This window comes from Silene latifolia, chromosome 1 (genome assembly GCF_048544455.1).
Source record: "Silene latifolia isolate original U9 population chromosome 1, ASM4854445v1, whole genome shotgun sequence".
Lineage (NCBI taxonomy): Eukaryota > Viridiplantae > Streptophyta > Magnoliopsida > Caryophyllales > Caryophyllaceae > Silene > Silene latifolia.
In genome coordinates this window covers 189,305,614-189,324,053 of record NC_133526.1, presented here as the reverse complement: position 1 = coordinate 189,324,053, position 18,440 = coordinate 189,305,614, and the positions used below count along the sequence as shown (strand labels likewise).

General features: G+C 39.5%; 1 protein-coding gene and 1 non-coding gene across 2 annotated transcripts; one reads left to right on the top strand and one right to left on the bottom strand.

The window, feature by feature from the left end:
- The first annotated feature begins 3,587 nt into the window (after window positions 1-3,587).
- LOC141589768 (uncharacterized) lies at window positions 3,588-4,652 on the top strand. The gene has a single exon (XM_074410394.1). The coding sequence runs from the start codon at window positions 3,588-3,590 to the stop codon at window positions 4,650-4,652; it is 1,065 nt and encodes a 354-aa protein (XP_074266495.1).
- Window positions 4,653-5,503: 851 nt separating this feature from the next.
- LOC141619985 (small nucleolar RNA R71) lies at window positions 5,504-5,610 on the bottom strand. The gene has a single exon (XR_012531856.1). It is a non-coding gene; the product is annotated as a small nucleolar RNA R71 (small nucleolar RNA).
- Window positions 5,611-18,440: the final 12,830 nt, after the last annotated feature.

The window sequence follows — 18,440 nt, the reverse complement described above, 5'->3', positions numbered from 1 at the left end:
CAATAATTACATCGGGTTTAATGATTTATGTCGAAAATACATCTAAAACGGATAATTTGGAAAAGAAAGAATAAACAAATTAACGAACAGGAATTAAGGCGATAATACGAATAATAGTTAATTAAATACGTAATTAAATAAACTAGGTCGAGGCAAAACGGGAGTTCAGAGACAGAAGTCAACCAGGAACAGGCGCAGCAGAGCTGCGCCCTCTGGAAGAGGCGCAGCAGTCGCTGCGTCTGTTCCTTGGCTCAGTTCTGGCTGTGAAGCCGGAATTGCGAATTGTTAATGTTCGTTGGTGATTTAATGATCGATTAATATTATTTGACTCGGATGAAAGTGATTAGCAGGTTATTTACATATGATTGATGGTCATGAAAACGATAAACATGGATGAAAACTAAATTAGGATGAATTATTTACATGATTTATAAGGATTAATTAGAAATTAACAAACTAAACTAATTAATCAAACTAAACAGATTATTAATGATGAATTAATGGCGGACTAATGATAAATATGATAATAAACAGGTGAGAATATATCAACGATCGAATTCCAGAAACTCAATATGAATGAATCAAATCTCTACAACCCGAATTTGATTTTAATGACGAAAGCCCGCAAATATTAATTACTTGGGATTTGAGTCGGGATTTAATGAGATGAATTATATGTTAATGATGATAAACAATATATATGTCAAATTATTATGCTATTATATCAAGGAATCGAAGGGCAAACGAAAACAAATAAAAAACAAACGAATTGACAAAGGACGAAGGAAGAAGAAAGGAAGCAGGAACTGCGGCAGCCTCACAAAGAGGCGCAGCAGGTACTGCGCTCTTTCGAAGAGGCACAACAGTTGCTGCGTCCTTTCTCGACGGTTGTCCTCTGATAATCCGTAAAAAAGGGTTTTAAACAAAGGGTTTCAGAAATCGGTTTTAATTGTATTTTCGACATAAACCTTACAATATGATTACAATGAATAAATAACAATAAAAAAAAAAGAGATTTACACCCTCGGACGAAACGAGATGAACTAAGTTTATGATTAGTGATGCTCGACTCGAATGTAACGAAAGTGCCCTCGTAAGAGGAAAACGACTAAGATTGATTAAAGTTGATGATGGTGGAGTTGGTCAAATTGGTCGGTCATGCAAAACGAGGCTGGTACTCAGAAAGATCCGAGCTTACGTGGTCGAAAGTTCAAGCACGTAGACGCCAAAAAGTAAGAACGTGGTCTAGAATGCAAAGGGAGAAGAGAAGGGCGGACACTCGCGTGAGAAATATGAGAAGCGAAGGCTCCTATTTATACTAATCACGTGGAGGAAGTAGGGTTTTTCGGAGAGACTTTGGAAGTGAATCTCGAAAAGATATGAAAAGATACGAAAAATACGCAGAAAAGGACTTGGGAAGAGGCGCAGCAGTAATCGCGTCCTTGGAAGAGGCGCAGCAGGCATCGCGTCTCTTGGAAGAGGCGCAGACACTGCCGTTGCGTCTATTCCCAAGTGGTTTCCTCCTGCGGAAGAAAGATTTCCGTGTTTAGTTTATGGAATTAACGGAATAATTTGGTTTTCCTTAATATTTTGTGTGAATATTACGGGAAATTGTTTACCAAAGACTAAAAGATTTATAAAATATGGAATAGAAATATCCGGACCATTCCAGAACATTCCGACTCGGCATTTTAATGGTTGTCAGAAAATGAAAGCGGATTTAGGCCCAGACTCCAAATGTACTCTAATTACTGTCAAAACGACCGTATCGGCGCGTAGATGACAATTAAGAGGTAGACATAAATGTTTGAGCGATCACTTGACGATAAACTTACGAACTGTCATAAATCGTTCCGCGTACCAAACATGCGGCCCAATCATCACCGGGTGGTTTGCGGGAGGTGCAGAAATGAGGTATCTACAATATGTTCATTTTATATATACTTTTACCCCTCATTTTAGCTCGGTTTCTATTATTTATTATACTTTAATTAGTATATAATTGAGCTAATCTTGCGTTCTAGGTGTATTGTTGTGTTTGTTACGATTTTGTAGGAATCTAAGCATTTAGAGGCTTTTTCCTATGATTTTATACACCAAGTTCACTAAGCTAAACAAGACCAAGTATTGGACTAACTGTGTAAAGTTGCTTTGGTTTTGCATGAAGATTTAGTGGATTGAAGTAAGAAATTACAAATGAAGCCAAATGTAAAGTCAAGCCCAAAATGAAGGTCCATATTAAGGTGCAAGCATTGGATGCCAAGAAGCTTAGGATGCTAGGAATTTAGAGCATTACCGGGTGATTAAGGAGCATTAAAACACGAGCATAGAGATTCCTCAAGTAATTAACCAAGGAATTAAGGCAATTAATCAGAAAACACACGACCCCGATCGGGGCCGCATGCTCATTGATTTCTTACGTTTCCTCTTCCTCTCCTATAAATAGGAGAGGTATTCCAAGGCTTAGGGCATCTCATCTTCACGTCTCAATTTACTTACAATAGCCTTAAGCATTATATTTCTCTCATTAGTTTTCTCATTTTAGTTTACAAATTGTTAAGCATTCCTTTAGTTCAATCTTTCAACATTTTGTACTACAAGTTATTGTTCAAGCATTTGATATTCAAGCATTTGGTTATTATTATTTGTTCTTCCATATAAGTTCTCTTCCATCAAGGTATTTCTAATTCTAAGTTTGCAATTTTACATTTCTATTTTAGTTATTACATAGTTCATAATTAAGTACTTTATTTATCTTACATTAGCATTATTTCTTTTACATGTTATATCACCTAATCTATATAAATCATACAACCATGTTTAGCATTTCTTATAATTTAGTTTGCAATTTACATTTTAATATGAATGGCTAAATTTCCTAGTCTAAAGGCTAGGGGAGCCATGCAAAATCAAATATATAACATGTTTAAATAGGTTGATAATAATATTGTTCGATTGTTTCCATCACATGTTTGCATTGTTACGTTTAATCTTTGGTTATCGGCCGTAATCGTAGATTAAGTTTGTTCATTCGTTCTAAAGTCGAGAGGCACGAAATTGAATTAGACTAAGCATGTGTGGTAGGACGACCTAGTCATGGACGAGAGTTTCTCTCGGACCCGGTCTATGGTTGATACTAATACCGTAAGTGGGTATCTCTAAGCCTAAACAATTGACAAAATTATTAGTACCGAATTTATCATGATCATATGTTTACCTTTGCATGAGTGACCCGAACCCTTTAGACTCCCTTTTATTATATAACTTACATCATAATTTTTATTAATCATCAAACAAACAAACCAAACCAAAATCGAAGTCGACCTTGATAAAAATCTACCCATAGCAATTCACGACGTTATTCCCGTTTCCTTGTGTTCGACCCCTATTACTACATTAATTTGTGTCTAGGGAAATTATCTTTGCATAGATACGCGATAAGCCTATCAAATTTTGGCGCCGTTATTTACTTTAATGGTGTGCCCAAGGAGATAGTTGCTCAGATTTTGCAACTAACACAATGCTCTAAGGGCTCTTTACCATTCAGATATTTGAGGATACCTATCTGCTCTAAGAGACTAGGGAAGATGGAGTGTAATGTACTGGTGGAGAAAATTGTTAGTAGAATTAAGAGCTTTGGATCAAGGAAGTTATCTTATGCTGGCAGGCTAGTTATGGTGCAGGTTGTTCTCCTCTCCTTGCACCAGTACTGGGCTTCTATCTTTGTGCTTCCAAAATATATCTTGGTTAAAATTGATTGTATTTGTAGGAATTACCTCTGGAATGGGACAGATAACTATACTAGGACACCTTTGGTGGCTTGGGACACTATTTGTCAGCCAAGGGAGGTTGGTGGATTGGGGCTAAGGAAGTGTGAGCTCTGGAATAATGCATTGATTGGCAAATATGTTTGGTGGATGGCCACGAAATCTGATCATCTTTGGATCAAGTGGGTTGACTATGTGTATATGAAAGGCAGGGATTGGGTTTCTTATCAGCCTTCAATTAATTCTAGTTGGGCATGGAGAAGAATCTGTAAAATCAAGGATCTCTTTCTTAATGCTTACACTGATAACAAATGGTTGGGTAGTGATGGTGCCCACACCCCTGCTGCTGGATATACATGGCTAGCAGAAGCTAATCCTAAGGTTCCCTGGAGTAAGCTGTTATGGCACAGGCTCATTGTGCCTAAACATTCCTTCCATATGTGGCTAACTATACATGATAGATTACAGACCAGGAGCAGACTCAGCAGGTTAGGGATTTGCAATGATGTGAGCTGCTGTATATGTGGACTAGGCAGTGAAACCATGGATCATCTTTACTGGCAGTGCCCTTACAGTGCAAGTGCTCTTTCTTTACTGCAGACCTGGCTGAGGTTGGATATTCCATCCACTAAACCTTGGCAATGGTGTATGAGGATGAGAAGGAGATCAATATTGCAATTGAGGTTGGTTGTTGCCAGTGTTGCAGGATTGATGTATCTGATCTGGCAGGTACGAAATGAAGCCCGAGTTCAGGGAATTGTGAAGACACCAGAGTTCATTGTTCAACATTTGAAGCACAGCATGAAGTGTAGAATCAGGAGCAAAGCAAAGCAGCCTCTAATTCCCAGAGATATGAATTGGTTATGTAATAGAGCTTTGATGTAATGATTAAATTCTAGTCTGTTTATTGTTGTTTGAATTATGGGGATGCCCATTAATTCTGTTGGAAAAACTTTGTAATTGTTTGTTGGTTGGAATGAAAAGCTTACATTTTCACCAAAAAAAAAAAAAATTGGCGCCGTTGCCGGGGAGACGGTTTTATTACGTTTTGAATTGTCGATTTTTATCTTGTTTTATTTTGTCTTGAGGAACACTTGTTCCTTGAGACCGTTAATTATCATTTCTCTTGAAATTGTTGTCTTATGCCCAGGTCCTCTCATCGTGGAGAATTGCTTTCCCCGGATTCCGACCCCGAGAAAACCTTTAGGAGAAGAAGACGTTTTTGGAAGGAAATGAAAGAGGCTTCTTCTCCCATACAAGCCGAAAGTGCTAGAAAGTCTTATTTAGACGATCTAGAAACCCTTGAAGAGGAGGAGGTTTCAAGTTCATCATCTCCACCACCAACACCATCTACTACCAAAAAGATGGTGAAACTTTCCGATCACTCAAAGCCCACCGCGACCATGCTTCCGGCCGGTATCACCACTACTCAAATTACCGCGCCGGAATTCGAGATCAAGCCGGCTTTCATTAGCCTAGTGGAGAGAAAGCAATTTGGGGGAAGTCCTTTGGAGGATCCCAATTTGCATGTGCAAAATTTTTGTGACTATTGCTCCATGATCCGACAAACGGGCGTCACTCAAGCCCAAATAAGGGAGATACTTTTCCCTTTCTCTTTGAAAGACAAGGCCAAACTATGGATCAATAGCCTTGACCGCACCACCTTGGGAATCACCAATTGGGAGACATTGGCTCTTACTTTCTATCAAAAGTTTTTTCCACCGGAGAAAACTCAAACTTTGAGAAGCCAAATCACCGAATTCCTCCAACAAGCTCTTGAGAGCTTATATGAGGCTTGGGAGAGGTACAAAAAGCTTCAGAGACAATGCCCATATCATGGGCTAGATGATTGGTTTCTAGCAATAACATTCTACAATGGATGTTGTGCTGAGTCCCGAAGGATTCTTGATTCCGCCAACAATGGGCGGTTTGATCAAATCGACACCGACCTTGCTCATGCCACGATCGAATCTATGGCGGTCCATGATGCACAATATGTCAATTCCTGAGTTGTGCCATCCAAAGGTAAAGAAGAATCCTCCAACAACTCCGTTTTGCTAGCTCAAATTGCCTTGCTCCAACAACAATTGGCGGAAAGAGATGCTAGAGATTTCGTTCAACAACTCAATGCCATGTCTTCAATAAGCCAAATCATTGTGTGTGATGGTTGCGGAGGTGCGGGTCATTATGCCACTCATTGCCAAGCTCCCATTGAAGAGGTAAATGTGTTTCTTGCTCTAAAACAAAATGCTTATCCACCGGGTACATTCTCAAACACATACAACCCGAATTCGAGATTCCACCCGAACATGTCTTATCGAAGCAACAATGTCCTTAATCCTCAACCACAACCCACACCACAACAAAATGCCTATGTTCCTAGACAACAAAAGTATATCCCTCCACCGGGTTATCAAAATCAACAAAGGCCCCCACAAAACAATTACCAACAAAATCCACCACAAAATGGTCAACAAAACAATCAAGGAGGTGGTAAGCTTGAGGGCATGATAGTCCAAATTCAAAGGGAACTATTGGCTCAAATCCAAAAGAATGATCAAGCTCATAGTGCCGCGGTCAAGATGTTGGAACATCAAGTGGCTCAATTAGCCGCTTCTAGCTCTCAAAGGAAGAACGGCCAACTACCTCCCCAAGGTAACCCACCACATGAGACCGTTAATTCTATCTCCTTGAGGAGCGGTACAAGCTATGATGGACCATCCATGACTTTGGATGAAGAAGTGGTTGTTAAAAAGGCCAAGCTTGGGGGAAATGATAAAAAGAAGGCTAGTGAAGAGCCTCTTGTTAGGGACCGTGTACCATTTCTACACCGGTTGTTGATGCTAAAAAGGAAGAGCAAGCTTGATGCCAAAGTTGTTGAGCACCCTATGCCCACGAAAAATGACGAGGTAATTGTTGAAGAAGTCTCTCCCAATTCTAAGGAGAGTGATGCCATTTCAAAGAAGGTGAGTGTTCCCAATAAGAATGAGAATGAGAAAGATGTGGAGGATGCTCCTCCAAAAGAAGTTGTTCAAGTACCATTTCCCCATCGTCTAGCAAAGCACAAGGAGGAAGGTAAATTTGGTAAATTTTTGGAAGTTTGTAAGAATTTGCAAGTCACCATCCCATTTTTAGAATTGCTAACCCAAATCCCTTCTTACTCAAAGTTTATGAAGGAAATCCTCTCAAAGAAGCGATCCTTCAATGAGATTGAGACCATTGCTTTCACTGAAGAGTGTAGTGCGCTCTTACAAAACAAGTCTCCCCCGAAATTTAAGGACCACGGTAGCTATTCTATTCCTTGCACTATAGGCACATATACCATTGATAAGGCCCTTTGTGACCTAGGTGCTAGTGTGAGTGTCATGCCCTACCCCCTTTGTGAAAAACTTAACATGGGTGCTTTAAAATGCACAAGTATCACATTGCAAATGGCGGACCGCTCTTTAAAGCGACCTTTAGGTGTCTTAGAAGATGTACCCGTCAAAGTTGGCAAGTTTTTCATACCCGTTGACTTCCTCATACTTGATATGGCCGAGGACTCACAAACCCCAATTATATTGGATAGGCCATTTTTACGCACCGCGGGTGCACTAATTGATGTGAAAAACGGGAAGTTGACATTAGAAGTGGGTGATGACCGAGTCTCCTTTAGCAAAAACAACACCATTAGAAGCCCAATGTTACAAGAGTCTTGTTATTTATTTAGCACTGTGGACTCTTCTTATGCCTCTACTACGCTTGGATCCTCACTAACGGATCCGTTGGAGGACGATATGGGTGTTGTTTGCTTTGTAGGTGACGATGCTAAGGGCGCTATTGCTAAGAGTGAAAAAAAGAAGAAAGGGAAATTTTATTTGAAGAATTTCAAATGGTTGCGGAATACAAAACGAGCTATGAAATGGAGCTTGGTTGGTGGCAAGCTCAATGATGAAACTTGAATCAAATGGCTTCTTACGTCGTGCGGGACGTTAAACCAGCGCTTCTTGGGAGGCAACTCAAGCTCTTTATTTGCTTTTATTTATTTTTGTTTTTAATTTTCTGCAATTTATTGTTTTTCGTAGATTAGTAATAAAATACTCGACTTGATGATATTTCTTTTTTGTGATTTTTAGGTGAAAATGAAGAAAGGAGAATTTAGAAGTGAATATGGCATGCTTCCTCATGCAAGAACCCCGTTTGGGGACGTGGTTTTTGAAAAACGAGAAAAGAATTAGAGCCCATAAACAAGCAAGTCAAAAACGGGAATTAGCGGTCAACCCCGATCGGGGTTGGAGGCCCCGATCGGGGTCGTGGTTTTGTACTTTCTTGGCTTCAGTTTATACGGGTAAGTAAAAAAAAAAAGTTTCTATCATTCTTCCTCCAACCCGACGGTACCTTGTCTTCTCTATCTCCATTATTTTCTTCAATTCTCCACCTAAAATCACAAGGAAATATCAATTTCTTCATTGATTTGCAAGATTCATTCACCCATTAACATCAATTGGTAAGTTTTCTTCTCTTTTCTCTTTTCATTCATCCATTTCAATCAATTAATTCGATTTGCAAGAATGCTTATTTCATGTTTGTAGTGTGAATTAGTTCACTAATTTGTACTATTATGCCTATTAGGATGAATTTTGGTTTGCCTTAAGATGAATTCTTGTCTTAAATTTCAGAAAAATGGCACCAAGAAAAGCTCCTTCCCGAGGTGCTTCTAAGAGAAGGAGAGGTGAGGCGGAACCTTCAAATACTGCGGAGGATGTCCAAATGGAAGAAGTTCCGGAATGGCATGACCCGGAATTTCCGAATGTGATCTTCAATTCACAAACTCAATACCACAATTGGGTCATCTTGAAGAGCAAAGGTATGAAACCAACAAAATTTATCAACCAAGCTTCTTTAAACATTGTAATTAAGGCTTTGTTTAAAAATATTGGTATGAAGCATTGTTACACAATGAATTATAAGACCTTCCCCGAACTCACCCTTGAGTTCTTGAGCTCTTTCGAGTTTCATAGGTCTAGGAAACCCGGTGTTGTTGTTTTTGTTACCTTTCGCTTGTTTAATAAAGACCATAGGTTGGACTTAGAGGACTTTGCCGCTATCTTTCAATTGCCTCACAAGGACTTACCCACCGAATCACCCAATGATTATAACCCCGTTTTGGCTTGGAATGCTATTTCTCACTTGCCTTTTCCGGGTTGGGATCATACCCCTCATCAATTTATTCATTACCCCGACATAAGGATTTGGCAAAGGTTTATGGGATGGACCTTTTTTGGGAGAAATGAACCTCACTCGGTGAGAAAGATTGAGGTAGAAATTTTGGGTGCTTTCTTGAATGTTAATGGTGATGAGAAATGGGGAATCAATATTCCCTACCACTTTGCGGTCCATTTGACTAAACAATGCAACTCCAAAAATAGTTGTATTGTCTTACGAGATTTGGTCACTAAGATTGCACACCACTTATGTAGGTTCAACCAAGAGAATACCACTTTAAGACCATTGCTTGAGTCTAAGGAAAAGGGAGTTGGGCTTGATTATGAATATTTTCTTTCTTGTAATTGGTTTAAGGACGCTTATCCTAACATGATTTGGAAAATAGGTAGGCAAGAATCCATTCGTTTACCCAAGGAAAAGAAAGAAATTAAGGCTTTAGTTCACACTAAGCCTCATCGTGGAAGTGACCCCTTTACTAGACCTACCTACCATTTGGACCTAAGAGAGGAGACACCTACCACCGTTGAGAGGCGTGCGGGAGGTCAATCCTCTTAAGCACGTCACTCCACCTCTAGCATTGAGTCACCCTCTAGCATAGAAATGATGAATATGATGCAGGAAATGAACTTAAGTGTTAATCAAATTCGTGATGACCAACGACTTGCATTGCATCCTATTTATGATCATTTTTCTAGGCAAGGAGTTATCCAACCCGAGGGGCCACACCCTTCATTTTATACTTATCTTCCGAGTGGATTTCCTCCTCCTTCTCATATTCCCCCTCCCCCTCCTAACAATGATGCAGGTACATTTGCTACATATGAACCCGGTCCGGATTTTTGTGGTTCGGATTATGGTGTTGAGGCATTACAAAGAGGCTATGGTGGATATGGAGGCTATGGTGGCTATGGTGGGATTAGTAGCTATGGTGATGGTCTTGGTAGTGGCCAAGATATTGGTGAGTATATCACTCCTCTTCAAGGGGAGGATTCAAGTGGAAGTGGCCAACAAGGTGAATCAAGTGGTAGTGGTAAGAAGAAGAAGAAAGGGAGGAAGGGGTTCAATTTTTGGCCCTTTTCTTAGTTGATTGATGAAGAAATCCCCCGAATTCATGCTAGCTTGGGGGGAGGGGGGGAGGGCTAGCAAGTTGACTAAGTTTTTCATTGCTTTGCATATTTGTTTAGATCTTGCAACCCATTAAACATAACCTCTAGTCCTTCTTGTTTTGTGCTTTGAGCCATCTTTATGGTTTGATTGGGTAATTTGAATTGTTGGCACATTGAGGACAATGTGATGTTTAGCTTGGGGGGAGATTGCATTTACATATAGTGTAGCTTGCATGTAGTGTAGAAATTTGAAAATTTTTGAGAGAAATTTTTTCTTTGTGCTTGCTTGTAGCCTACTTTCCTCTTTGCTTATCCTAATAATGGCTTGTTGCTAATGATTTATTCTTTAATGATGGGATATTAGCTACATGGGGATGTCTTGACATAGTAGGTGGGAGATGGAGAATGAACCGAATAGGCTTGATCTTGACTTGTGGCAAGCTATAAAATGGTAAGGTAGAGCCTCCTTTTGACCGATGCATCCATATCCGGTCTCTCTTAGGTGAGTGTAGGTGTCTCCTTATAATGTGTGTTTCATCAAAACGCACAAGTATGGTTCTCATGTCATATCTTGGTAAGCATGGTTTATTGTTATAGCATTTTGGAGCCATTCACATGATATTTTAGCCTTTTTGACCCCTTCACAAAATGTATCCCTAGCTACATTATTGAAATTGCCTACCCTTGTTAAGCTAGTAGCTTAGTTGGATAGTGTTTGGGTGCTCATTGGGATATGGTTTATTGTTTGAAGTCATGTGAGCTTGGTCTTAATGCTCCAAAAAAAAAATGAAAAAAGTTGAAAAAATGAGAATGAAAAAAAAAATGAAAAAATGAAGAAAGAAAAAGAAAAGAAAAAGCATTAAAAAAAAAGAAGTATGCATTGAAAAGAAAAAAAAGAGAAGGAGAAAAGATGTGAGGAATTCCCAAGCATTATTCATATTATTTTGGAGAATTCTCTTATGGTTTGAATTGCAAAATTGGGTTAGAATTGGGATTGAGCATCCTTACATTTTGGTAGTTGCTAGCTTGACTTAGCTCCACATTACCATAACTCTTTTGTTCCCATTTCTTACCCATGTTTATTTGCCTTCTTACTACCCATTTGGCTTCTTTATCATGCTTACATTTGATTGTCTTTGCTTGCTAGTTTTGATATGTTTACCATATTAGATTGCGGGCACATTGTTATAAGTTGAGGATAGTTGAGTGTTCATTCACAAAATTGTCCTTTCACATATAAAAGAGTTTGAGTGCCCCGTGAGAGTCCATAAGTCAAAAGATCATGCAAGAGCTTAAAGGTTCATTTAAAGTTTTCTATGCTACGCCGTCGTGTAAATCTCATCCATGCTTTGCTTTATTCCTTGCCCATGTTGTTTCGGGTTTTTAAATCATTATGCTTGGCTTGTTTGGGATATTGCAATTGATGAGATTTGGTTTCTTGCTTGGGGACAAGCAAGGGTTTAGCTTGGGGGAGTTTGATATGTTCATTTTATATATACTTTTACCCCTCATTTTAGCTCGGTTTCTATTATTTATCATACTTTAATTAGTATATATTTGAGCTAATCTTGTGTTCTAGGTGTATTGTTGTGTTTGTTACGGTTTTGTAGGAATCTAAGTATTTAGAGGCTTTTTCCTATGATTTTATACACCAAGTTCACTAAGCTAAACAAGACCAAGTATTGGACTAAGTGTGTAAAGTTGCTTGGGTTTTGCATGAAGATTTAGTGGATTGAAGTAAGAAATTACAAATGAAACCAAATGTAAAGTCAAGCCCAAAATAAAGGTCCATATTAAGGTGCAAGCATTGGATGCCAAGAAGCTTAGGATGCTAGGAATTTAGAGCATTACCGGGTGATTAAGGAGCATTAAAACACGAGCATAGAGATTCCTCAAGTAATTAACCAAGGAATTAAGGCAATTAATCAGAAAACACACGACCCCGATCGGGGCCGCATGCTCATTGATTTCTTACGTTTCCTCTTCCTCTCCTATAAATAGGAGAGGTATTCCAAGGCTTAGGGCATCACATCTTCACGTCTCAATTTACTTACAATAGCCTTAAGCATTATATTTCTCTCATTAGTTTTCTCATTTTAGTTTACAAATTGTTAAGCATTCCTTTAGTTCAATCTTTCAACATTTTGTACTACAAGTTATTGTTCAAGCATTTGATATTCAAGCATTTGGTTATTATTATTTGTTCTTCCATATAAGTTCTCTTCCATTAAGGTATTTATAATTCTAAGTTTGCAATTTTACATTACTATTTTAGTTATTACATAGTTCATAATTAAGTACTTTATTTATCTTACATTAGCATTATTTCTTTTACATGTTATATCACCTAATCTATATAAATCATACAACCATGTTTAGCATTTCTTATAATTTAGTTTGCAATTTACATTTTAATATGAGTGGCTAAATTTCCTAGTCTAAGGCTCTGTTTGGCAAAACTACTTTAGGTAGCTGAAACCTGAAAAGGTAGCTGAAAACTGAAAAGCTAACTGAAACCTGAAAAGGTAAATGATAAGGTAGCTGAAAATTAGGAGCTGATAAGGTAACTGATTATATAAAAATGTGTTTGGCAAACTAGCTGAAAAGATAGCTGATTTTGGTAAAATGACGTAAAAGGATATGAAAATTATTTAATATTATAGAATAAAAGGGTACAAAATGGAAAATAAGTCATTTCAGGTACCTGATTTCTCAAATGCTACCTCAGGTAGCATTTCAATTCAGGTAACTTATTTGACCAAATAAGTTATTTGCCAAACACTTGCAAAAAAATCAGGTAGCTGGAATTTTGGTCAAATAAGCTACTTTGGTCAAATAAGCTACCTGAAGTGTCGTGCCAAACGGAGCCTAAAGGCTAGGGGAGCCATGCAAAATCAAATATATAACATGTTTAAATAGGTTGATAATAATATTGTTCAATTGTTTCCATCACATGTTTGCATTGTTACGTTTAATCTTTGGTTATCGGCCGTAATCGTAGATTAAGGCTCTGTTTGGCAAAACTACCTGAAAAGGTAGCTGAAACCTGAAAAGGTAGCTGAAAACTGAAAAGCTAACTGAAACCTGGAAAGGTAACTGATAAGGTAGCTGAAAATTAGGAACTGATAAGGTAACTGATTATATAAAAATGTGTTTGGCAAACTAGCTGAAAAGGTAGCTGATTTTGGTAAAATGACGCAAAAGGATATGGAAATTATTTAATATTATAAGCTAAATGGGTAAAAAATGGAAAATAAGTCATTTCAGGTACCTGATTTCTCAAATGCTACTTGAGGTAGCGTTTCATTTCAGGTACCTTATTTGACCAAATAAGCTACTTGCCAAACACTTGCAAAAAAATCAGGTAGCTGAAATTTTGGTCAAATAAGCTACTTTGGTCAAATAAGCTACCTGAAGTGTCGTGCCAAAGGTAGATTAAGTTTTTTCATTCGTTCTAAAGTCGAGAGGCACGGAATTGAATTAGACTAAGCATGTGTGGTAGGACGACCTAGTCATGGACGAGAGTTTCTCTAGGACCCGGTCTATGGTTGATACTAATACCGTAAGGTGGGTATCTCTAAGCCTAAACAATTGACAAAATTATTAGTACCGAATTCATCATGATCATATATTTACCTTTGCATGAGTGACCCGAACCCTTTAGACTCCCTTTTATTATATAACTTACATCATAATTTTTATTAGTCATCAAACAAACAAACCAAACCAAACCAAAATCGAAGTCGGCCTTGATAAAAATCTAACCATAGCAATTCACGACGTAATTCTCGTTTCCTTGTGTTTGACCCCTATTACTACATTAATTTGTGTCTAGGGAAATTATCTTTGCATAGGTACGCGATAAGCCTATCACTCACCATCCTTTTCCCGAACTTCTAAAAAGGTATCAGAAGTGCATCGGAATCCGTGATTATGATGAATATCATTCGGAGAAAGCAAAATAGACAAACTAGAGAAAAATGTTGGTAATAATGCCCAAATGGGCACAATTAAGGTCGGACATGGGCTAAGAAATGGGTTCAAAATAGCACAAATTAAGCATACATCACTTATCCAAATCAATCTAATTCTTCTCGTGTACACACCATCAAAGGCTTTATTTTATCATGATTCAGTAACCAAACGAACTCACCTGGTTGTACGTTAATGAGCCTTAATACCACTTTCACCTCTGATTGATCGTAGTAGTATTACAAGTTTACAACAATGAGATTCGCTCAAGGACTCAAGGCACTCACATGATCTGAATGTATTCTTTCTCACATGATAAGTAGAGTTCATGCTTCTTATAAGAAGAACGAGTACCTTTCTGCCAAATATTTGATATAGTTGAACTATCGTTGACTGATACTGTAAACACCGTCATTTTGCCATTTGAGTCTTGATAACAACACAATTTAGATAGCATTATTGTCCTGATATTTTAGAAAAATTGAAACACACAGGTAAGCTATTTATTTCCTATATATTTCTAGGCTTTGTTTATTCTTGGACAATGAATCTAATTTGGTCCCTCCGGGCTATGTTTTTCTTGGGACGTGGGACCTGTCATTGCCTTTGTTGGGTAGCTCCTCCAGTCCCTCGCTCATTCATCTCATTCCATGCCTTGTTTTTCTTAGGACCTGTCATTACCTTCATTGCACAGCTCCTTCAGTTCTTCATCTCCGTCATTGCTTTGTTAAACGTGGGAATCTTAATTCTATAACTCCTCCACTTTTTCATCGCCTTTGAGGTCTTTATCTTCACTTTCTTCTTTGTTGGAAGTGAAAGTAACTGAATCCCTGAGAAGGGTTTCTCATTAATCATGTATATATAATTACAAAAGGATCAGGATCCTCTATTCTAGGCTATTGACTAGGTAAATAACAAACTAACTATAATTAGGATATACACATGCTATAACAATAATATTCTAGGATAATTTACATATGAATAAAGATATTCACTAATATACCCCCGCAGTCGAAACGGTAGCATTGCGAACATTGAGACTGGAACGAAACCGTGTAAACAAGTATTTTGGAAGGCCCTTCGTAAAGATATCGATATTGGTATTCAAATGGGAATATGAAGAACCTTAACCGTTCCAAGGCGGACTTTTTCACGAACAAAGTGAATGTCTATCTCGATGTGCTTTGTTCGTTGGTGTTGGACCGGGTTGCCGGATAAATAAACTGCAGAAACATTATCAAAATATACAAGTGTAGCCCGAGAAATGGGAACGTGAAGTTCTAGCAAGAGATTTCGTAGCCAACTTGTCTCGGCAACGGCATTAGTGACACCCCTATATTCGGCTTCGGCACTTGATTTAGATACCGTGCTTTGGCGTTTTGATGACCATGACACTAAATTATCTCCAAGAAAGACACAATAGCCAGAAGTCGATCGACGTGAGTCGGGACACCCGCCCCAATCAGCATCGGAGTAAGCCGTGAGGGAGTCCGAGGCAGATTTCGAAATGGTTAGACCATATTCAAGTGTACCCTTAAGGTATCGTAGGATTCGTTTGAGGAACTGAAAATGGGACTCACGAGGGGCATGCATAAAGAGACAAACCTGTTGAACAGCATAAGAGATATCGGGCCTAGTAATTGTAAGATATTGTAACGCACCGGCAAGGCTTCGATATAAGGACGGGCCCGCAGCAAGGGAACCAGCCGTGGCAGATAATTTTGCACCAGTTTCAACAGGTGTCGTGACGGGATTGCAGGAGCCCATTGAAGCACGGGTAAGAATGTCGCGTGCATATTGCGTTTGGGACAAAAACAGACCCGTGGAGCTACGCGTAACCTGTATCCCGAGGAAGTGGTTGAGTTGACCCAAATCGGACATGGCAAATTCTTGTGATAAAGCTTGAATGATTTGTCGAAGAAAAGATGAACTTGAAGCTGTTAAGACAATATCATCCACATATAATAACAAATAGGCCATGTTGGCACCATCATTGAAGATAAACAACGATTGATCACAGATGCTACTCTTGAAACCCCGAGATAAGATGAAAGTCGCGAACCTATGATACCAAGCCCGTGGGGCTTGTTTGAGTCCATAGAGTGACTTTCTCAACCGACACACATGATGAGGGGCTTTAGGGTCCACGAAACCGGGTGGTTGATGCATATAGACCGTCTCAATAATATCGCCATGTAAGAAAGCGTTTTTAACATCCAATTGATGGATAGGCCATGACCTTGAGGTAGCAAGACTTAGGACGGTTCGAATTGTAGTAGGTTTAACCACCGGACTAAACGTCTCGTCACAATCAACACCAACTTGTTGGCATTTACCATTAACAACGAGTCTAGCTTTATAGCGCTGTAAAGAGCCATCAGACTTAAATTTGTGACGATATAACCATAGACATCGAATGACAGGAGCGTCTCGCGGACGCGGTACCAAATCCCATGTTTTATTATCAATCAAAGCACGAAACTCATCCGTCATGGCTGCGTGCCAGTTACGGTCCTGGAGTGCAAGTTTTGGGGATTTGGGTAGTGGGGAGATGTCGATGGTTGATGTGGCTGTGAGGGAGGTGGGGATTTTGGGTTTAAAGATGTCGTGCATGGCACGGGTATGCATGTTGTGGGGTCGGGGAGGTGGTGGTGGTGGTGATGGTGTGGGGTTTGAGGTAGGGGGAGGCTGTGAGCGCGGGGAGGGAGTATTTTTTGGTGGGTGTAGGGCAGGGGAGGTATGTGGCGTAGGGTTAGGGGTAGGGTCGTGTGGTTGGGGAGTGCGAGGGGATGGTGGGTTCGGTTCAGGGGGTGGGGTAGCTGGGGTTGGTTCGACGTGGTCAAAGATGGCAGGGGAAACAGGGGAGGGTTCGAGGAAGGTGTATGAGTTGGGTGGTGTGGAGGAGGACTTAGCAAATGGGAAGACCGATTCATCGAAGGTCACATGACGCGATATAATGAGTTTGCCAGTAGTGAGATCATAACATTTGTAACCTCGAAATTCTTGAGGATAACCGATAAAGACACATTTAGTAGATCGAGGTGCAAGCTTATGGGGACGCTTAGAGGAAAGATTGGGGTAGCATACACAACCAAAGACACGGAGGTGAGAGTAGGAGGGATTTTTGAGAAAGAGAGCGGAAGTGGGTGAGCGGAATTGAAGAATTTTAGTGGGTAAAATGTTATGGAGGTGAACGGCCGTGTGTAATGCATCGACCCAGAATTCGGGAGGGGTGGACGAGTGGTGAAGGAGTGCGAGAACGATTTCATTAATTCGACGTATCATTCATTCTGCTTTACCGTTTTGTGACGATGTTTGTGGACAAGAAAAGCGAAACGTGAGACCATGAGTATTTGCAAAATTTCGAAAATCATGATTATCAAACTCGCGGCCTAAGTCACATTGGAATGATTTAATAGGGCATTGAAATTGAGTTGTGACATAATTCCTAAAATTAATGAATTTGGAAAAAGTTTCTGATTTAAATTTCATAGGGTAAACCCATAAAAACTGGGTATAATTATCGAGCATTAGAAGATAATATTTATAGCCGGCTTTGCTCGGAATAGGAGAAGTCCATAAATCACTGTGAACGATATCAAAAGGGGCAATTGTAACAGAAGACGAATCATGAAATGGTAAGCGTTTGTGCTTACTTATTTGACACGAATGACATAATAAAGAGTTCGACTTGCTATTACATTCAATAGTAGATTTGGACTTAAGAAAATTCAAAATATTGGCACCCGGATGACCAAGACGGGAATGCCAGACATCGGAAGAAAAGGCTAGGAGGTTGAGACTGGACTCGGGCGACTTTGATGATGGTTGGGCCGACACAGGATATAGGTCACCGTCACTATTGCTCCTCAGAATCAGATTCCCATTCGCTAAATCCTTCACAGAAAAACCAAAAGGATCAAATTCGACTGAAACGTTATTGTCTTTAGTAAATTGGCGAACCGATATAAGGTTTTTAATTATTTTGGGTGTATACAGTACGTTTCGAAGGTGAAGGGTGCGGTTTGGGGCTTTAACAATGGAGTGTCCAGAACCGTAAACAGGAATGCGTGCGCCATTTCCTACATAGATAGAGTTAATTATACTCGAATTGAGGGGGGAACGAAGCATACCTTGGTCCGCGCTTATGTGTGACGTTGCTCCAGTGTCCATAAAATATTGGCCTTGATGATTAGGCTGCATACTCAGTGCATAAAACGCCTGGGCTAACTCCGTTGGTATATGCGGTCCATCAGTTGTCGTCCCATCCGAGGCTATGTGGGCCTGACCATAATTAGAGTTAGGTCGAGAACCACCACGAGCCGAGCTGCTGCGATTATAACTAGAGGAACCATTGGCAGTCCACGGCTGCCAAGGGTTAGTCCAGCCG

What these genes read in the sequence shown, in the direction of transcription:
- LOC141589768 (XM_074410394.1), top strand. Translation starts at nt 3,588, where the DNA reads ATGGAGTGTAATGTACTGGTGGAGAAAATTGTTAGTAGAATTAAGAGC.